Consider the following 23,131-nt stretch of genomic DNA (forward strand, 5'->3'; position numbering starts at 1 on the left):
AAACAAAAGCACATTCTTGGCTGTGAACGCAACACACTGCCCTACATCCTTTTAGCAATCTCACTATACCACTCTCCCTTTAAACATAACTTAAAAAAACAGGTCGTGTTTATTTTGGACTCTCTCTCTGTTATGCCTTAACTGACCTGATGTTGGAGCCTTCTAGCACATGAAGACTCTGGTCAAAAGAAGTGCACTATATAGGGAATAGGGGGCCATTTAGAAGTCATACTCAGTCTGAAGCAGAGACCCTGAGGGGAGTTCCACAGAGGCCCTTATCACAGGTGGCTATGGAAATGATGAGTTAGTGTTCTGACGGCTGTTATAGTGTGGGGTGTGTTTTCCTGGTATGGTTTAGGTCCATTCAACCCCTTAGAAGGCAAGGTAAATGCCAATAAATACACAGTCAGTCTGAGTGATCGCCTTTAATCTATGGTGAATCATTTCTATCCAGATGGGAGTGTTCTCTTCCAGGATGACAATGCCCCATTCACAGTGCACGAGTGGTCACTGAATGGTTTTGATGAGCATGACAACGATGTAAACCATATACCATGGCCGTCTCAGTCACCAGATCTCAACCGAATTGAACACTTATGGGAGATTCTGAAGTGGCTTAAGAGACAGTGTTTTCCACCACCATCCACAAAACACCAAATTATGGAATTTGTTGTGGATGAATGGTGTCACATCCGTCCAATAGATTTCCAGACACTTGTAGAATATATGCCAGGTGCATTGAAGCTGTTCTGGCTCGTGGTGACCCAACACCCTATTAAGACGCTTTATGTTGGGGTTTCCTTTTATTTTGGCAGATACTGTACCTGTATCTAGTCTGGTTAATCCCATACCTAGGGCAACAGTATGTTGTGACATTGTTAACATGAGAGGCAACCCATCTGCATAGGGAGACTAGCATATACAGTGTTTTCGGAAAGTATTCAGACCCCTTGACTTTTTCCATATTTTGTTACGATACAGCCTTATTCTAAATTTGATTAAATAAAATAAAAAACTCAGCAATCTATACACAATACCCCACAATGAAAAAGTAATAACAGGTTTTAGATATTTTTGCAAATGTATATATATATATTTAAAAAAAGATACCTTATTTACAGTCCCTTATTCAGACCCTTTGCTATGAGACTTGAAATTGAGCTCCGGTGCATCCTGTTTCCATTGATCATCCTTGAGATGTTTCTACAACTTGGTTGGAGTCCACCTGTGGTAAATTAAATTGATTGGACAGGATTTGGAAAGGCACACACCTGTCTGTATAAGGTCCCACAGTTGACAGTGCATGTCAGAATAAAAACCAAGCCATGAGGTTGAAGGAATTGTCTGTGGAGCTCCAAGACAGGACTGTGTCAAGGCACAGATGTGGGGAGAGGGGACCAAAACATTTCTGCAGCATTGAAGGTACCCAAGAACACAGTGGCCTCCATCATTCTTAAATAGAAGAAGTTTCAAACACCCAAGACTCTTCCTAGAGCTGGCTGCTCGGCCAAACTGACAGAGCTTGAGAGGATATGCAGAGAAGAATGGGAGAAAATCCCCAAATACAGGTGTGGCAAGCTTGTAGCTTGTAAAATCTGTTTTTGCTTTGTCATTATGTGGTATTGTGTGTAGTTTGAGGGGAAAAAAACACTTCAATTAATTTTAGAATAAGGCTGTAACGTAACAAAATGTGGAAAAAGTCAAGGGGTCTGAATACTTTCTGAATGCACTGTATCTTTCTTCACACAGTGGCAACAGACCAGTGAACTTACAGGCCTGGGTCACAGCCTTGCTGTCCCATTTCCCATTACTTCTCATTTGCACGCCACACACCGTAACTAACAACTATAATATACTATAATATAAATGTGTTATATATTATGTTATATTATGTGTTATCTGATTTGGGTTATAACAGTATACCAGTATTAGGGTAAATAACAGTATTAGGGTAAATAACAGTATTAGGGTAAATACCAGTATTAGGTATTAACAGTATTAGTGTAAATAACAGTATTAGGTATTAACAGTATTAGGGTAAATAACAGTATTAGGGTAAATAACAGTATTAGGTATTAACAGTATTAGTGTAAATAACAGTATTAGTGTAAATAACAATATTAGGTATTAACAGTATTAGGTATTAACAGTATTAGGGTAAATAACAGTATTAGGGTAAATAACAGTATTAGGTATTAAGAGTATTAGTGTAAATAACAGTATTAGGTATTAACAGTATTAGTGTAAATAACAGTATTAGTGTAAATAACAGTATTAGGTATTAACAGTATTAGGTATTAACAGTATTAGGTATTAACAGTATTAGGGTAAATAACAGTATTAGTGTAAATAACAATATTAGGTATTAACAGTATTAGGTATTAACAGTATTAGGTATTAACAGTATTAGGTATTAACAGTATTAGGGTAAATAACAGTATTAGTGTAAATAACAATATTAGGTATTAACAGTATTAGGTATTAACAGTATTAGGTATACTATTGATTTATTATGACAGATTCTCTGGACTGTATGTACTTCACCATTAAATGTTTATTTAGATGTTCTTTTTTTCTCCATTCCATAACAGCCATTGATTGCTGTTGATAGAGTATGTTCAACCAATCAATTCACTCACTGTTACTTTACAACTTCATATTAGATTGAACATTCAGGATTGCAATTACAGGCGTTGGCTCAAAACTGATTACAAGAAAAGTAATTACTGTAAATAGCTATGTTTTAAATATCATATTTCCAAATTCATACAACAATTCATACAACAAGTGCTTCGTTACATATGTAGTGAGAAGCCATTCATTAGCATGGCATTAACATTAAGTCATTCAACAACCTTTAGCTACAAATTGAAATAGCAATTTGAACTTTCTGAAAGTGATACCCATTCACAAGCCAGGCACTAAACATTGACATAATAATATCGACACTTACTTCAATCGAAAGCTCGATAGTGCAAGCTTTCTGTATGCTAAACCTAGAACTGAGTGCATTAGTGTTAGGTAGGTATCCCCCGTGACAGAAGAGTCATTTTCCAAGATTCCATGGAACCAGGTATGGAATGTTCCACTGTTAAGGGGTCGTCTTCTGAGAACACTGGGATGACAGGTTTATCCCACTACATCAGTTGCCCCCTCGTTTGACTGATCCTGTTGTTGGCTGCACTTCCACGTGACTACTGTGTATGTCACTATTGTGAGTGAGTGAGTGTGTGTGTATATATATATATATCTATCTTTGTAGCCTAAATACACCCCCACATGCTAAGAGAGAGTGAGAGTAGCATTCCATGCTGTTAGCATGCTCACATTTCATCTGTCACAGTGTGTCCAGCGGAGAGCTCAGCTCATAGTCAGAGGTGACCTCTGCAAAAGGTATTGTTCTCTCTCAACGCCATGGGCCTGCTCTCCACTCTGTGGGTTGCTTTGACTTCTGTCAGACAGACAGATGGGCAGGGACTGGAACAGGGACTGGAACAGGGACAGACAGACCTGTAGGCACAGTCCATCTATCGATCGAGGGTTATGTCATACACAGGACTGTCCATCTTTAGTTTTTTTTTTTTACAAAGGGCAAACTGTTTGTGTCATTCACCTAAACATCACCTCTGGAGTCTGATAGGCTGATAGGTCAGAGTTCAGGTAGGCCTCATTATGATGGGTCCCGTTAAAACCAGCTCATATCAAGGATGCAATGGACAACAGCAAAATAGAGTCAACATGAGGAAACTGTATCAATAAAAATGTCTTGAGGAGGTGTAAAGTAGTCTGTGTTCACCACTGGGATATCTTCTGCAGTCCATTCCCCTGAAAACAGAAAAAGATGGAGAGATATTATTAAAAAAACCATATAGACCTAATGTCATATAAATAGGCATAGTGTAATGACAGCGCTAACGCAATATGCGTGTGAGAAAAAAAAACGGAGCTGAAAGAAGGTCAAAGGAAAGGCCGTTAACACCGGAAAAAAGTCAGAAACCCACAGGACGAATGAAGCGAAAGAGACGACTGATCCAAAGCAATAAGAGAAACAGATGGATGGACAAAAAACAACAACATATTTCCTAGGAATGTAGAGATAGAAACCGTCCAATAAGACAAGACGACAGTACAAGACCAGGAAGAAACTTAGGTGACAGGCTTGTCAAGGTGAAACGTAGACCGAGAAGGAATGCATTGTGATTGTGTGTGTTTACTGTAAACAGTATCCACCTTTGTAGCCAAAATACCCCCCATGCTAAGAGAGTGAGACGAGGACTGTATTTTCCACCATTCTCAGAGGAGAAGAGGAGAATGGACAGAGAGAGGTGAGGAGAATATGTCAGAGGACAGTGGGGCCGAGTCCCAAAATGGCACCCTATTCCCTATTTAGTGCACTACTTTTGTCCAGGGCTCTGGTCAAAAGTAGTGCACTACAAAGGGAATAGGGTGCCATTTTTGGAACGCATCCCAGGGTCTTTCTATCTCCACCTACACTGTGGCCCTGCTGCGTCTCTGCGTTTGCTGTCTCGTCGGTGCGTACTGACAGGATACTGCCCCCGCTGTGGGCCACGGAGCTGTTGTTGGTGGAGGCTCGGGGGATGTGAGACATTTCCTGCTGCAACCAGAGATACACAAGGAACACAACATGCTCATCATGATCCATACAGAAGAGAATGGAAGAATATTTAAACACAATGGATATGAATAAAGATACCTCTTTCTTTTAATGAAATAATAGAAAAACACAACGACAACAATCTGTGGCAGTGTGTGTGTGTGTGCGTGCGTGCGTGCGCGTGCGTGCGTGTGCGTGCGTGTGCATGGACAAACAATTGACGGCCAGTACTCACATTCCCCATTCCCCTGCTGATGAGAGCCAGCTCAGTGGGCTGGTAGACAGAACGGTGGATCTGACCACTATAGCCGCTGTATGGAGACACAACTTTGGGACCTGCGAGGTAAAATAACAAGACAACTTTAGATCCCAATCACACACTGAGTGTCTTTCAATGACATAGACTGACACAGGTGAATCCAGGTGAAAGCAATGATCCCTTATTGATGACACTTGTTAAATCCACTTCAAATCAGCGTAGATGAAGGGGAAGAGACAGGTTGTAGAAGGATGTTTAAGCCTTGAGACAAGTGAGACATGGATTGTGTGTGTGTGCCATTCAGAGGGTGAATGGACAAGACTAAAGATGTAAGTGCCTTTGAACGGGGTATGGTTTTCACACTCAACAGTTTCCCGTGTGTATCAAGAATGACCCACCCCCCCAAAGGACGTCCAGCCAACTTGACAAAACCGTGGGAAGCATTTGGGTCAACATGGGCCAGCATCCCTGTGGAACGCTTTCGACACGTGTAGAGTCCATGACCCGACGAACTGAGGCTGTTCTGAGGGCAAAAGGGGTGCAACTCAATATTAGGAAGGTGTTGCTAATGTTTCGCACTCACTCAGTGTATATGTCGGGACAATGGATACTTTCTTTATATCATCACGTTTTCAAATCCTAAATCTCAATCAAATCCACGTAGTCAGACATCCACGGGCGCATTCAAGCAGTATCCTCTGGGTATTCAGTGTTCCCAAGCAACCAGTCATAGTAGCTTGTTCTATTCAGCCACCACGGCAAGATCATAAACAACAGATGCAGGCGATACGTCTATTATCTCCACTGTGCAGTCAAATGTGCATCCTCTATAAAGGTAGGATGGATAATGCTTGGCTAATGTGAGAGACAGTACATCCTTTATTAAGGTAGGATGGATAATGCTTGGCTAATGTGAGAGACAGTGCATCCTCTATAAAGGTAGGATGGATAATGCTGAGAGACAGTACATCCTCTATAAAGGTAGGATGGATAATGCTTGGCTAATGTGAGAGACAGTACATCCTCTATAAAGGTAGGATGGATAATGCTTGGCTAATGTGAGAGACAGTACATCCTTTATAAAGCTAGGATGGATAATGCTTGGTTAATGTGAGAGACATTTTTGTTTTGCCCCAGGTGGAAATGCCTGGTCCTCCCTGTGAAATATCTGCCTACCATGACACTGTTGCCACACCTTGTTTGCTATTGAGACAGCACGGTAACGCAAACACAAACAGCGATGTTGGGGCAAGCTGATGAGTGTGTGTTTGTGTGTGTATGTGTCAGTGTTTATGTATGCATGGTACACTGGTTAGGTCACTGTTCTAAAAAAAGGTGTAATTACTAAATCCCACTGAGTCACCTGGTAGATCGGTGGGAATGGAATGTACGTGTGGGAGAAAGGATTTGGTTAGTTAATGTTTAAATAAGTCCTCAGGATAAACAAAGACAATGACTTTTTCTGGTTTCATAGCTCTCTCTCATCACGAAGGATATCCTCCTTCGTTCTCAGTCTCTCCCAGAAAAGGTTGATTCGTTTTAAAACAAACATAATTTCACGTTAATATTTACAAATAGTTAAATATGAATATAAAAATCACCAAATATGGAAGGGTTCTTTTTGTCAAAACATTCTCTGTTCTCACTTCATTATTAGTTTGATATGACAACTGGTGTGTCAGGGGAAACATAGCAGAGGGCTCATTATATTTCTGTTCCTTTTATTTTTTATCAAACCTGATTCTCCACTCAGCATAAACTGACTAAACACTGTATGTCCCTCTATGTTCTATTACTGTATTGATGTGTTCTGGGAAATCCCAGACCTTGGGCAACATGCTGGAACATTGGTACATTGTGGGAGGAAAAGTCAAATCAAATCTAAGCTGTCCGTCTAGAGACTAGTCACCTGGTGCTGATCTCAACAGACCAGGACATACAGTAGGTTAACCTCAGTCAGGACAGAGCTGCTAACTCATAAGGCGCCATCCGCATTAACATGTGCTATTATCACTCCCTCCCACTCTGACCTAAACCATTGGCTCGCATCCCAAACTGCACCCTATTCCCTATAAAGTGCACTACTTTTGACCAGTGCCTTTGGTCAAAAGTAGTGCCCTATATAGGAAACAGGGTGCCATTTGGTTGTGATGAGATGAGGTCAGGGCAGGCCGAGGGCAGGTGGAGCAGCATCAAAGAGATAGAGGTAGAGGAGAGAGGTGAGGAGACACACAGTGTCCTGTCTGGCGCTGCTGCAGCCTGCGAGATCAGATTCTGGTCACCAAAAGGATTAAAACCACATCAGCATATCAAATTCTTTAAAGTATGCAGATTGTACTGTATACTGGATGTGGGTTTTTCTTATCCATCTCGCAGTTTCTTTTCAACTTACTGTTTTCGAAGATATTTTATTTCAGACTCAGGGTCATTGAAAATAATGTACATTGGAATATGAACAAATAAATCTTATTTATCCTCCTGAACCTGCTGACAAGCCCCATACCCTCCTGAACCTGCTGACAAGCCCCATACCCTCCTGAACCTGCTGACAAGCCCCATACCCTCCTGAACCTGCTGACAAGCCCCATACCCTCCTGAACCTGCTGTCAAGCCCCATACCCTCCTGAACCTGCTGTCAAGCCCCATACCCTCCTGAACCTGCTGACAAGCCCCATACCCTCCTGAACCTGCTGTCAAGCCCCATACCCTCCTGAACCTGCTGTCAAGCCCCATACCCTCCTGAACCTGCTGACAAGCCCCATACCCTCCTGAACCTGCTGTCAAGCCCCATACCCTCCTGAACCTGCTGACAAGCCCCATACCCTCCTGAACCTGCTGTCAAGCCCCATACCCTCCTGAACCTGCTGTCAAGCCCCATACCCTCCTGAACCTGCTGACAAGCCCCATACCCTCCTGAACCTGTTGACAAGCCCCATACCCTCCTGAACCTGCTGTCAAGCCCCATACCCTCCTGAACCTGCTGACAAGCCCCATACCCTCCTGAACCTGCTGTCAAGCCCCATACCCTCCTGAACCTGCTGTCAAGCCCCATACCCTCCTGAACCTGCTGACAAGCCCCATACCCTCCTGAACCTGCTGTCAAGCCCCATACCCTCCTGAACCTGCTGACAAGCCCCATACCCTCCTGAACCTGCTGTCAAGCCCCATACCCTCCTGAACCTGCTGTCAAGCCCCATACCCTCCTGAACCTGCTGTCAAGCCCCATACCCTCCTGAACCTGCTGTCAAGCCCCATACCCTCCTGAACCTGCTGACAAGCCCCATACCCTCCTGAACCTGCTGTCAAGCCCCATACCCTCCTGAACCTGCTGACAAGCCCCATACCCTCCTGAACCTGCTGTCAAGCCCCATACCCTCCTGAACCTGCTGACAAGCCCCATACCCTCCTGAACCTGCTGACAAGCCCCATACCCTCCTGAACCTGCTGACAAGCCCCATACCCTCCTGAACCTGCTGTCAAGCCCCATACCCTCCTGAACCTGCTGACAAGCCCCATACCCTCCTGAACCTGTTGACAAGCCCCATACCCTCCTGAACCTGCTGACAAGCCCCATACCCTCCTGAACCTCCCATTTCTAATGGTTATGTGTGTTAGATATGTTAGCTATTATTAGATGTTAGAGATATTAGATGTGTTAGATATATTTTACATTTTAGTCATTTAGCAGACACTCTTATCCAGAGCGACTTACAGTAGTGAATGCATACATTTCATTTCATGCATTTTTTTTTTGTACTGGCCCCCCGTGGGAATCGAAACCACAACCCTGGCGTTGCAAACACCATGCTCTACCAACTGAGCCACAGGAATGTGTCAGATATGTTAGATGTTAGATATATTAGATATATTAGATATATTAGATGTGTTAGACGTATTTGATATGTTAGATATATTAGATATATCAGATATATTAGATGTGTAAGATATATTAGATATATCAGATATATTAGATGTGTTAGATATATTTGATATGTTAGATATATTTGATATATCAGATATATTAGATGTGTTAGATATATTTGATATGTTAGATATATTAGATATATCAGATATATTAGATGTGTTAGATATATTTGATATGTTAGATCTATTAGTTATATTAGTTATATTAGATATATTAACTGTATGTAATGTCCCAGATATATTAGATATATTAGATATATTAACTGTATGTAATGTCCCAGATATATTAGATATATTAGATATATTAACTGTATGTAATGTCCCAGATATATTAGATATATTAGATATATTAACTGTATGTGATGTCCCAGATATATTAGATATATTAGATATATTAACTGTATGTAATGTCCCAGATATATTAGATATATTAACTGTATGTGATGTCCCAGATATATTAGATATATTAACTGTATGTAATGTGCCAAATATATTAGATATATTAACTGTATGTAATGTCCCAGATATATTAGATATATTAGATATATTAGATATATTAACTGTATGTAATGTGCCAGATATATTAGATATATTAGATATATTAACTGTATGTGATGTGCCAGATATATTAGATATATTAGATATATTAACTGTATGTAATGTGCCAGATATATTAGATATATTAGATATATTAACTGTATGTAATGTCCCAGATATATTAGATATATTAACTGTATGTGATGTCCCAGATATATTAGATATATTAGATATATTAACTGTATGTAATGTGCCAGATATATTAGATATATTAACTGTATGTGATGTGCCAGATATATTAGATATATTAGATATATTAACTGTATGTGATGTCCCAGATATATTAGATATATTAGATATATTAACTGTATGTAATGTCCCAGATATATTAGATATATTAGATATATTAACTGTATGTGATGTGCCAGATATATTAGATATAGTAGATATATTAACTGTATGTAATGTGCCAGATATATTAGATATATTAACTGTATGTGATGTGCCAGATATATTAGATATATTAAGTGTATGTAATGTCCCAGATATATTAGATATATTAGATATATTAACTGTATGTAATGTCCCAGATATATTAGATATATTAACTGTATGTAATGTCCCAGATATATTAGATATATTAGATATATTAACTGTATGTAATGTGCCAGATATATTAGATATAGTAGATATATTAACTGTATGTAATGTGCCAGATATATTAGATATATTAGATATATTAACTGTATGTAAAGTGCTAGCAAGTGGAGAAAACATCCTGTCAACTAGTGAAGTGTATTTATTAGTGAAGCCAAGTCATTTATGTTGGTCACCAGGAGTGTGTGTGTGTGTGTGTGTGTGTGTGTGTGGCTACATACCAAAGTTGGGCTCATCCATAGAGAAAGCCTTGTTCTCCATAAACATGCTCTGGGCTCCTTGCTCCCTCAGGATATTCTCATAGCCAACACCTCTGCTCAGGTCCTCTCTGAAGCCTGGCGCGCCCCCCTCCTCTTCCCTGGTCAGAGAGCATATCTCTGGGGTGGTGTAGAGGATCAGGAACACCCAGGCGTTGCTGACCAGGGCGATGGCCAGGGTAGGGTCATCCCAGCTGGATCCGTCGGTCCTCAGGTTCCCCCAGACGTACATGGTGATCCAGGCCACCCAGATGAACACAGAGAGGAGACCCGTGACGAGGATGAAGGCTCCCTCCTGGCGCCACTGCTTGTGTTTCCCACACAGGGTAGGTAAGGAAGCTACTACGACAGCTAGGAGAAGATTCAGTACGTAGATCAGCGCCATGACAAAGTCCCGGTTGGTGATGTTACAGGGCACGTCTGTGGCTGTGCCAAGAGCTATCCCTGTAGTGTTGAGTACCATGAGAGGATGTCGAACCACAGTGATGATCAGCCACTCCGTATTGATGACCACCTCCACCAGCCAGAGTCCCAGGGCTCCCAGACACAGCACCGAGGCCCGGGGCACGCCACCTCCCCTGTGGGCCAGGAGGTTCAGCTTCAAACACTGCATGAGAAGACACGCGAAGCACCCGGCGAACAGCACCCCGAAGAGGAAGCGTCGCGAAGCACAGGTGGCAAAGTTTTTCCCTACGATGAAGGAGAAGGTGAGGCAGAAGAGGCCCAGGGTACTGATCAGGAAGCAGACATGGAGGCCCACGGAGCGCATCCTATTCTTGTCTGTGATGAAGGGCAGGCTGGCCAGGACGACGATGAGGAGGATGATGGAGACCAGCACGCCGCCTGCCGCCAACGCCTCCAGCACGATGCCCCATACGGCACTGAGGTCACACAGGCTGTAGTAAAGGGAGCCTACTTCGGAGCCACACCCATTTGGGGTCACACTGGCGGCCATCGAGACGGGGAAAGACCAGAGAGTGATGGCGGTCGGGACTAGGAGATGAAGTCTCTGGAGTGTGTGGTCCATGGAGTTGAGCAGCACCTGTTCACACAGAGATAGAAGGAGATACTGAGTAGGTTGGCATATGAGAAGGTTCTTAAGAGGGAGAAGTGAGAAACCAGTGACGTTGTCATACATTAAAGAGTCACTCTTGATACACCCAAGCAGGTAAACATGAGTCAAGACATGAGTCAAGAGCAAACAAATAAAATCATACTGTAATCAGGATGTAACCGCGTATACCCACTTCACACAAACAACAGATGGAAAGATTTGATTTCTGTTTAAAATGGCTTAGATGTTATTTTCTATGTAAAAATACCAGAGCCTTAGAAAGTATCAATAAGTCAGCAAACACAAAAACTGATGGTATTTCTGAAGCTGGCATTTATCCAAGCCCTTTTCGAGAATCATTGATAAGAGTTTAAAACAAACATAGAGTGAGTCCACTGTGTGAGCATGTTAACACTTAGGAATGTCAGTTGAGACACTCTTTTACGGTCAGAGGATACAGTATAGTACAGCACACACACACTCACCATATAAATTCACTCACAAGACACCACACATACTATACACACAGTGTACAAAACATTCAGAACACCTTCTTAATATTGAGTTGCACCCACCAGCCTTCTTTTACCCTTAGAACAGCCTCAATTCATCAGGGCATGGACTCTACGAGGTGTGGAAAGCGTTCCATAGGGATGCTGGCCCGTGTTGACTCAAATGATTCCCGCAGTTGTGTCAAGTTGGCTGAATGTCCTTTGGGTGGTGGACCATTCTTGATACACACGGGAAACTGTTGAGGGTGAAAAACCCAGCAGCGTTGCAGTTCCTGACACACTCAAACCTGTGTGCCTGGCATCTACTACAGTACCCCGTTCAAAGGCACTTAAATCTTTGGTCTTGCCCATTCACACATACACAATCCATGGCTCAAGGCTTAATAAGGGGACACTAGTCACTTTAATAATGTTTAAATAATGTTTACACACCACTTTACTCATCTCATATGAATATACTGTTTTCTATTCTACTGTATTTCAGTCAATGCCACTCCGACATTGCTCGATCTAATAATTTCTATATTTCTTAATTGCATTATTTACTTTTAGATTTGTGTATATTGTTGTGAATTGTTTTTAGATACTACTGCACTGTTGGAGCTAGGAACACAAGCATTTCGCTACACGCGCAATACCATCTGCTAAATATGTTGTATGTGACCAATAAAATGTGATTTGATCTATTTGGTTAGAAAATGTCTGCTCAGTGTAATGTAATTTGACGGGGACAGAGAGAAATGGCACAGCATTCAAACAAGTCTGGGGCTACTGTAGGGATGCTTATTTTCAAAAAGGTTGGAGGTTGTTTAGGTGAGTTTGACAAACTCATCACAAGGGCAAATCTTGGTCTTAAAATTGAAGCTTTAAAAAGGCTCATGGCACATTAAGAACACGTGCTCTTTCCATGACATAGACTGACCAGGTGAATCCAGGTGAAAGTTATGATCACCTAATTGATGACACTTGTTAAATCCACTTCAATCAGTGTAGACGAAGTGGAGGGGACAGGTTGAAGAAGGATGTTAAAAAGGATCGGACCCTTTTTCCCCCAAATTTAGCCTAAAATGACATACCAAATCTAATGGCCTGTAGATCAGGACCTGAAGCAAGGATATGCATGTTCTTGATACCATTTGAAAGGAAACACTTTGAAGTTTGAGGAAATGTGAAATTATTGATACATTTTCAAGTTCATAACTGTGCACTCTCCTCAAACAATAGCATGGTATTATTTCACTGTAACAGCTACTGTATATTGTACAGTGCAGTTATATTAACAAGGATTTAAGCTTTCTGCCCATATCAGATATGTCTATGTCCTGGGAAATGTTCTTGTTATTTACAACCTCATGCTAATCACATTAGCCTACGTTAGCTCAACTGTCCCGCGAGGGGGGGACACCGATCATGTAGAGGTTAAAGTGGCCAGTAATTCCAAGTCTATGTACATTGGGCAGCAGCCTCTAAGGTGCAGGGTTGTGTAACCGAGTGGAAGCCGGCTAGTGATGGCTATTTAACAGTCTGATGGCCTTGAGATAGAAGCTGTTTTTCAGTCTCTCGGTCCCAGCTTTAATGAACCTGTACTGACCTCGCCTTCTGGATGATAGCGGGGTGAACAGGCAGTGGCTCAGGTGGTTGATGTCCTTGATTATCTTTTTTGCCTTCCTGTGACATTGGGTGCTGTAGGTGTCCTGGAGGGCAGGTAGTTTGCCCCTGATGATGCATTGGGCAGACCGCACCATCCTCTGGAGATCCCTGTGGTTACGGGTGGTGCAGTTGCTGTACCAGGCGGTGATACAGCCCGACAGGATGCTCTCAATGGCGCATCTGTAAAAGTTTGTGAGGGTTTTAGGGGCCAAGCCAAATTTCTCTAGCCCGCTGAGGTTGAAGAGGCGCTGTTGCATCTTCTTCACCTCACTGTGTGTGGTGGTGAATAATTTCAGATCATCAGTGATGTGTAAGCTGAGGAACTTGAAGCTTTCCACCTTCACTGTGGTCCCGTCGATGTGGATAGGGGTGTGCTCCCTCTGCTCTTTCCTGAAGTCCACGATCAGCTCCTTTGTTTTGTTGACGTTGAGAGAGAGGTTATTTTCCTGGCACCACTCTCCCAGGGCCCTCACCTCCTCCCTAGATGGTGTTGTTTTGGTGGCGAATGCTGTTCAGTTTCCTGCCATGAAGCCACTGCTCAGCCGTAAGAGAGACATACTTCTGTATTTCCATGTGCCTTAATTCAATAACCCTCATGTAAAATAATTTTCTTGGCAATTCTGCCAATAATGTAACTAAGTTTGTGTTGGGGACTAGGGAGTAAGTAGCAAAACAGGTAGTCAGTTGTTTGTGGCGGGAGGAAGTATGGAGAGCCAATTGTTGAGATCTTATCACACATATAAACACGTACATAAGCATAGGGATACACACACACAGAGACTAAAAGAGAAAGCCAAGGTCTCGGTGGCATGCAGTAACCAAACAAAAGCCCATGGATTTGTTAACCCAGGGGTTCTTAATGTGGGGATACCGTCTTCGTTCTCGATTCGGGGTAAAATGTATCTTATAAATGTCTGCATCCAGTTGCAGGTGGTTCTACACAAAACCAGAGAAAACTCAGAAAGATAGAACGGGAAGCTCTGACAAATCCCTCCTGAGAATATCACTCTTTCAAACCAATTAAACCATAAGTAAATTACCCAAAAATGAAACTTAAGAATGTGAAGCACAGAAATAGTGCACATAGAACAGATCTACCGAATGACAGATTTATAACTCACATTTCTATGTGAATATGGTGGGGTCACCCAAAAAGTTAAATATTGCAGCTTTAATTTATGTTTTATTACATGTTTTTTCTCAATTCCCTTCCTGTATAAGGACCCAGCCCTACAGAATCGGCAGAGTAAATTGAAATAGAATTGTATTTAGTTTCTGGCAGACTATTCCGTTTTTTTTGCAAGCTGATTCCTAGCAACGCTAGTGTGTAAATAGCGTTGCTAAAACAGATAAGCGGATCCCTGAGGCTCAATTATAGGCTTTTAACCAACTATTGCATATTTATATTTTTGGGAACACTTTTCAAAAAGTCCTAGTCTACGTATTTTGAGTGTCACTATTAGACCGTGCGTAGTCGCTGTACCCCCACTACCTCTTTTCACCATGATATTAATCTGAGGACCTTACCTTCGGGTGTCTGACCAGTGTTTTGTTCTTGGTGGTCTTTGATAATGTCGCTATTCGTTCACCTGTTCTAAACCACAACGATAGAAAACGCGCTCAACATCGTCTCCAGGTAGCCTATCCAGTGGGTTAAAAGGTAATAGCTCTTTGAAAATGTCGTGTATATTCCGTTTCTAGTTGTTTTTAATTAGCCCTAATGACACTGCACTCACTGCTTTAGTAAAATGTTGAAATATTGAAGTCAGGGTTGGATCTCACAAAACTAGGCGACTAGTGCTGAAGTCCTGTGGCTGTGATGTGGACAGAGGAGCGATTGGTCCCTGGATAGCGACTGCCTTCTCTCTCTCGCTCTCTCTCTCTTTCTCGCACACACACACACACACACACACACACACACACACACACCTTCTCTCTCTCTCGCGCGCACACACACACTATTTTGATGAATATCCTACTAACAGGGTAGAGTGGGAGATCAGTTAGTGTTACTATAAATTGAATAATACAAGTCACTTTTTGTCTTTTTAATTAAACAGGGATGAAAGGTGTCTAGTTCGAATAATTAAATAGTTCGCACAGGAAGTAGCTCACAGGTTGTGCGCGCCTCTCGTGCGCTCTATGTCCACCGAGGTGAGTCGAACATACTGTATCTTTGCCATTGGGTCATCAAGACTAGAAATAGACCATTGTACACGAAGTAGTCGATATATTCGTGCCTCTCCTCAGATCATGTATAGCCTATGATGAAATATATAGACACCCCCAATGTGTCAGTAGCCTAGCTGTGCATCTGCACACACTATTAGAGAGAAATATGTATTTCATCAGAGGAGGAATGAGGAGACACCTGGTGGCAGTGCAGCGCATACCAGGCTACTAGTTAACATGTCACATGGAAGGCTACTAGTTAACATGACACATGGAAGGCTACTAGTTAACGTGTCACATGGAAGGCTACTAGTTAACGTGTCACATGGAAGGCTACTAGTTAACGTGTCACATGGAAGGCTACTAGTTAACGTGTCACATGGAAGGCTACTAGTTAACGTGTCACATGGAAGGCTACTAGTTAACATGACACATGGAAGGCTACTAGTTAACGTGTCACATGGAAGGCTACTAGTTAACGTGTCACATGGAAGGCTACTAGTTAACGTGTCACATGGAAGGCTACTAGTTAACGTGTCACATGGAAGGCTACTAGTTAACGTGTCACATGGAAGGCTACTAGTTAACGTGTCACATGGAAGGCTACTAGTTAACGTGTCACATGGAAGGCTACTAGTTAACGTGTCACATGGAAGGCTACTAGTTAACGTGTCACACATGGAAGGCTACTAGTTAACGTGTCACACGTGGAAGCCTACTAGTTAACGTGTCACACATGGAAGGCCACTAGTTAACGTGTCACACATGGAAGGCCACTAGTTAACGTGTCACACGTGGAAGGCTACTAGTTAACGTGTCACACATGGAAGGCTACTAGTTAATGTGTCACACATGGAAGGCCACTAGTTAATGTGTCACACATGAAAGGCTACTAATTAACTTATCACACATGGAAGGCTACTAGTTAATGTGTCACACATGGAAGGCCACTAGTTAACGTGTCACACGTGGAAGGCTACTAGTTAACGTGTCACACATGGAAGGCTACTAGTTAACTTATCACACATGGAAGGCTACTAGTTAACTTATCACACATGGAAGGCTACTAGTTAACATGTCACACATGGAAGGCTACTAGTTAACTTATCACACATGGAAGGCTACTAGTTAACTTGTCACACATGGAAGGCTACTAGTTAACATGTCACACATGGAAGGCTACTAGTTAACTTATCACACATGGAAGGCTATTGGCTTTTTTTTCACCCGTTGACTTTTGATTGTGATAATACCATTAGTTTGGTCTCACATCTAAACAGTCAAGTGTCGACTTTATTATTGCCGTTCGATTGTTCTAAAAACACCTCTCCCATCCTGATGTGTGAAAAACAAGTTTTTAAAACATCTGTTGACTGATATTCTGCCTTGTCTCCACGCTCTATCCACCAATTCACACCACAATGAAACACTACATGTGGCTGCTGAAAGACAAATAGAAGAATATCATTTTGATTCTGGTTTCTTTCCTCGTGTGGTTGTTGTTGCTGTTGCCCATGTGACAAGGTCATTTCATCCAAAAATACACCACCTGGCAATACCTGATGTCAGTTGTGGGACAGGTAAGCCTACAGTAAGTTTATGTATGTCACAAATGGGCAGGACTGGTGACAGACACCAATGGACATAGAGTTGTAGTCAACCTTTAGTAGTCAATTGAAATGCCCTTTATTGATTTCAATCTTGCCTTTTTTTTAAGGGAACTCTTGGTTTTCTATTTGACTTCCATAGCTGGTGTCTATAGTTGGCTATCATGTGAAATTGAATTTATACCTGTGAGTGTTGACATAACTACTCGAGTAACCTGCTACCACCTGGTTACTCAACCCTGCACCTTAGAGGCTGCTGCCCTATGTACATAGACATGGAATCACAGGTCACTTTAAATGGAACACTAGTTTGTACCTGCCTGTCGGCTATGTGACATCCCCTGCTGGTTATAATGATAGTGGGAAGACCCAGGTTGCGTCCTAAATGGCTGTGTACTACATGGTGCACTACTTTTGACCAGAGCCCTGTGGGAAAAGGGTGGGATGGAACCCCAGAGTCAGGTTAGCTACAGACTTGAAATAATATAATAACATGTAATAACACGTAATAACGTGTAATAACACAACAGCATGTAATAACATGTAATAACGTGTAATAACATGTAATAACACAACAGCATGTAATAACATGTAATAACATAATAGCATATAAAAACATGTAATAACATAACAGCATGTAATAACATGTAATAACATAATAGCATATAAAAACATGTAATAACATAACAGCATGTAATAACATGTAATAACGTGTAATAACATAATATCATGCTCTCCGATCAGCTTTCTCCATGCAAATCTTACCTTAATATTATCATTATTTCACAATACTGAGGACAGATCAGCACCTAGAGAGATATTATCACTTACGGCTGCAAATATTGTAGTGGCTTATTCTAATGCTTACCCAATTAAAAATGCACTAAGTCACCGATTTGGCACATCTTTGTGCAAACATTAGGCTACACAATAAATATATTGAGACAAATTACTGACCGTAGCCTACAAGTAGCGAAATAGAACTCAACTGATTGAACATGAAATGTATTTAAATATGATTGAAATAGGCCTATAGTCTACTGTTTATATTTTAATGCAGTCATCTCGGTTTTCATTTCAAACATCTTTTTTATATGTTGCTTGTTTGTATCAATTGCAAAGACATTGGCAACTTTGTATTTGTAGTCGACTGTGTTTTGAGGTTATTGGCAGTCACAGAGAGACATATAAACCATGTTATTTTATGTTTAGCGGAGATCTTCGGTGTATAAAGTGACGCGGGAAAGCAAAAAAACATCTATAAACGCACGTAGCTGTTTTACGAGGCGCCTTAAGGTACATTTCGTAAACCAGGCCCAGGTCTCACTGACGGGGGGTGGGGTGTACGGCAGCTGGCCCAGACAGGTGTCTGAGCTCTGAGCAGGTACAGAACACATGACAGGTGATAAGCAGGCAGGCAGACAGACAGGTGTCTGAGCTCTGAGCAGGTACAGAACACATGACAGGTGATAAGCAGGCAGGCAGACAGACAGGTGTCTGAGCTCTGAGCAGGTACAGAACACATGACAGGTGATAAGCAGGCAGGCAGGCAGACAGGCAGACGTTTGGCATCAGGGGGAACACTTAAGCTGTGTTTCAAAATGGCACCCTGTTCCCTATGTGATATACTACCTTTGACCAGGGACCAGAGGGCTCTAGTCAAATGTGGTGCATTATATAGGGGATAGGGTGCCATTTTGGGATGCACCTTTCCTCTTCCATGTCACTCCTCCCTTTGCTTTTCTTTCTCTCTCCTCTCTCCTCCCTCCTCTTCCTCTCTCCCCTTCTCCTCCATAAAGGGGCATAGTAATCATCACCAAAGATGTGTCATTCGTTAAGATCCTAATCAGAGCCTGCCCTGATATCTCACCAGCGCGTTAACGTCTAAACTCTAAACTGTTTTCTCCCATGATCCCTCGTGATACCCCCGATGTCCCCGTACTTTGCATGTCCCCCGTGGTCGCAGCAGTTACACGCTCTCTCGTCCCCCTCGCTTGGTAAGACAGTGGGGGAACGTCTTCAAGTTAACGTTCGCTAACATCAGCGTCTGTACCCTGAGGCCCCTGTCTGTGGGCTGGTCATAGGATGGACACATAGTAACACAAAGAAAGTAGGGTAGGGTCACTAGTAAGACGACATACAGCTGCAGGAAGTCTTTGCCTCAGTCTGGGCCCCTGTCTTAGCTGGTCACATTGTGACTCGGAACTCAAGCAAGGATAGAGGGACACACATCTGCACACAGAGACGGCTCTAACCATTCAAACAGAGGAGATGGCTCTAACCATTAAAACAGAGGAGATGGCTCTAATCGTTAAAACAGAGAGGATGGCTCTATCCATTCAAACAGAGGAGATGGCGCTAACCATTAAAACAGAGGAGATGGCTCTAATCGTTAAAACAGAGAGGATGGCTCTAACCATTCAAACAGAGGAGATGGCTCTAACCATTAAAACAGAGGAGATGGCTCTAACCATTAAAACAGAGGGGACGGCTCTAACCATTAAAACAGAAGAGATGGCTCTAACCATTCAAACAGAGGAGATGGCTCTAACCATTAAAACAGAGGGGACGGCTCTAACCATGAAAACAGAGGGGACGGCTCTAACCATTAAAACAGAGAGGATGGCTCTAACCATTAAAACAGAGGAGATGGCTCTAACCATTAAAACAGAGGAGATGGCTCTAACCATTAAAACAGAGAGGATGGCTCTAACCATTAAAACAGAAGAGATGGCTCTAACCATTAAAACAGAGGGGATGGCTCTAACCATTAAAACAGAAGAGATGGCTCTAACCATTAAAACAGAAGAGATGGCTCTAACCATTAAAACAGAAGAAATGGCTCTAACCATTAAAACAGAAGAAATGGCTCTAACCGTTAAAACAGAAGAGATGGCTCTAACCATTAAAACAGAAGAGATGGCTCTAACCATTAAAACAGAAGAGATGGCTCTAACCATTAAAACAGAAGAGATGGCTCTAACCATTAAAACAGAAGAGATGGCTCTAACCATTAAAACAGAGGTTGGTATAAGGTTGGTTGGTCTTGTGGTCATGTATGAATACTGTAGATATTACACTTTGACTTATGGGAAATCCAACACAATATCATGTTGATTACACATCCAACTGGTGATATACACACAAGTTATTCACAAACATTAATCAGCTAGAAATGATCCAGGTACATAGTGTAGGATAAGTATTTAGGCTGCCATTTGAAAGACCGGTTAAAACGATAGTGTAGGATAAGTATTTAGGCTGCCATTTGAAAGACCGGTTAAAACGATAGTGTAGGATAAGTATTTAGGCTGCCATTTGAAAGACAGGTTAAAACGATAATCATTTCAGGGAGTAATTTTAGCGTACATGTACATGATTTAAAATGTGAGATTATGTGCAGCTATTGTAATTTTTTTATAGTAATATTTTATAGTAAGTATTTTATAGTATACTTTTTTAGTGGTCTTTTATAGTAAGTATTTTATGGTAGTGTTTTATAGTAAGTATTTTATAGTATTCTTTTATAGTGGTATTTTATAGTAAGTCTTTTATAGTAGTGTTTTAGTAAGTATTTTATAGTAAATATTTTATAGTAAGTATTTTATAGTATTCTTTTATACTAGTCTTTTTATACTTTACTTTATTGTTTACATTTCTTTAGATCGATTTCAAAAGTCATCCACATTGGGGGGTGCTTAATAAATGTAAATACACCAGCAATGAGCTCACTCTGAATCTCACTAAAACAAAAGACAATCAACTAAAATAAACTAATCTCTCTTACTCTCTGTTACTACCAGTGCAAACAGATGAAATATTTGATGGAGTTGTAATGTCTTCTTCTATAGATTATGCTATGGCTATGAGGACAGAACTATATCCTTTCCTCATTTAGAAGCTTTTCACTGAGGAATTATTGATGAGCCAGAGCTGCATGATCAATCGATTCATTCCAGATAAAAGTCTAAACATGGTTCATCAACCCTTAATGAATTTGTTGCGTTAAAAAGCAATACACCAACAGATTACACTTGTCAAGTGTTGTCACGGATCCCTCCGGAACTGTCATTACACACCCCTGGTCCCCGATTCCCACTGATTGTAATTGGATAAATGTGCCCTTTGGTTTCCATTGTCCTATCGATTATTGTTACAATGTCCGTTGGTGGTATGAGTACCTGTGCTGTGTTGTTTTGGCTTTCGTGCCGCGTGTATTGCGCAGACAATTACAGGTCTCGTCCCGTGTGTTACTCATTGTGTCCTTGTGTATTTATTCGAGGTACTCCTCGCTCTTTTGTTTGGGTCTCAACCCTGTGTTTTGTATACGTGTTTGTTTGGTCTTTGTCCCCGTGCCTTTACATGGCACACTGTAATTTGGGTAAATAAAAATTTTAAAAAATTGTCCGTATCGTCTTACTGATGTTTCTAGGGTCTTGTACTGGAGCAGAGGGGAATGTACTGACTGGATGGATCCACGTCTGTCTGTCTGTCTGTCTGTCTGTCTGTCGTTAGGTTTGTTTAGCTAGCTGAGATGAAGTGGGGGGTGTGTTTTGTAGAAATGGTATTCGCTCCTGCAGCTTTTAGACAGTCACTCACAGCCAGCGTTTATTTAAACCTCCCTCCAGTTGCCTTTTCATTCAAATAAACACCAGAGCTAACAGCTGTTGTTTGACATCACTGTCGCCATGGAAATGAAGTGCTTAGTGCCATTTCTTTGCTTGATTGGTTTGGGTGTGCTGCTCAGCGAGCCGGATGTTCTGTCATGTTCATGTCCTCTCCATAGTAAAGCATAACAACACCGTATGAACATAATCTCTCACTATCATTTAGCTTACGTTCCATCCCTGTACCTTGATATGATCAATGTGCAACTAGATGAAGGATTCACATGAAGTAGCATTCACATGAAAACGTCATCTCTTTTTCAGTGTCTCTGCTCTCTGTGTGCTAACCAAAGCACTTTGAGCAAGTACCTGCTGCAAAACGGACCGGAAAACCAAAAAATAAAACAATGTCCATATGTCTTTCTTTTTAAACAATAAAGCATGATATCTTGTTGCGTAATTATGACTAGCTACCGTATATGGTAAAACAGAAAAATGCTAGGCCAAGTGCTCATGATGTCACAAGCCAAATGTTTCCCTAAGGAAAAATAAATAGTTGTGAGCCATTTAATTGGATTCTCGCTGGGACATCATAAAATCATAAATAACATGTTAATCAGTTACAAAAAAAACATGCTGCTTAGTTTTCAGTCCAAAAATAGTTCAGTTAAAGGCTCTTTGAGAATATTCAGCTCAGAGGGCGATTGTCAGCTGTCCACAGAACATGGTTGGAATACACTCTGTCGTTCAGAGGTCATAAGTGCTTAGGGGGACCGTGGGATGGAGGGACGGGGTTGGTCTCAATTAGGGCTGGTCTAAGGGTCAAGGTCACATGGTTCGTGGGGTGGGCTGATGGAGGGATAGAGGGATGGGGTAAGGGGAGGGTTGGTTCTCAATGAGGGGAGGTCTCACGGTCAAGGTCACATGGTCCGTGGGATGGGGTGTTGGGGGAACCGTGAAGTGGGGTGTTTGGGGGGGATGAAGACAGATGGAAAAGGTGACGTAGGGAAGAGGGTACTGTGTTGGTCACAATTAGGAAGGACCCAGGGTCAAGGTCAAGGTTACATTGTCTGTGGGATGGAGGGATGGGGTGGACGAGTGGGTTGGAGGGATGGAGGGATGGGGGATGGAGGGATGGGGTGGACGAGTGGGTTGGAGGGATGGAGGGATGGGGGATGGAGGGATGGGGTGGACGAGTGGGTAGGAGGGATGGAGGGATGGGGGATGGAGGGATGGGGTGGACGAGTGGGTTGGAGGGATGGGGGATGGAGGGATGGGGT

At 41.9% G+C, this 23,131-nt stretch overlaps 1 protein-coding gene across 2 annotated transcripts; it reads right to left on the reverse strand.

Moving 5' to 3' along the window:
• Nucleotides 1–2,534: 2,534 nt before the first annotated feature.
• Nucleotides 2,535–15,323, reverse strand: LOC106589894 (G-protein coupled receptor family C group 5 member C). 2 transcript variants are annotated; one of them, XM_014180308.2, is made up of 5 exons: nt 14,993–15,323; nt 10,214–11,291; nt 4,851–4,951; nt 4,493–4,612; nt 2,535–3,825 (listed from the first exon to the last, which is right to left on the reverse strand). In XM_014180308.2, exons 2-5 carry the CDS (start codon nt 11,274–11,276, stop codon nt 3,793–3,795), a joined length of 1,317 nt encoding a protein of 438 aa, XP_014035783.1. In that variant the 5' UTR covers nt 11,277–11,291; nt 14,993–15,323; the 3' UTR covers nt 2,535–3,792. The 2 variants fall into 2 exon arrangements, with proteins under 2 accessions (XP_014035783.1, XP_014035782.1); XM_014180307.2 differs by having other exon boundaries at nt 4,493–4,615; nt 14,993–15,322.
• Nucleotides 15,324–23,131: the final 7,808 nt, after the last annotated feature.

The sequence above is a fragment of the Salmo salar genome, chromosome ssa28 (assembly GCF_905237065.1).
Source record: "Salmo salar chromosome ssa28, Ssal_v3.1, whole genome shotgun sequence".
Classification (NCBI taxonomy): domain Eukaryota; kingdom Metazoa; phylum Chordata; class Actinopteri; order Salmoniformes; family Salmonidae; genus Salmo; species Salmo salar.

Bases quoted from the DNA above. Each gene is read 5' to 3' on its own strand.
- LOC106589894 (XM_014180307.2), bottom strand. From the start codon at position 11,276: ATGGACCACACACTCCAGAGACTTCATCTCCTAGTCCCGACCGCCATC. The intron at 4,952-10,213 runs GTATGTAGCCAC...TTTACCTCGCAG, and splicing joins TATGGATGAGCCCAACTTTG to GTCCCAAAGTTGTGTCTCCA. The intron at 4,616-4,850 runs GTGAGTACTGGC...CTCTGGTTGCAG, and splicing joins TCAGCAGGGGAATGGGGAAT to CAGGAAATGTCTCACATCCC.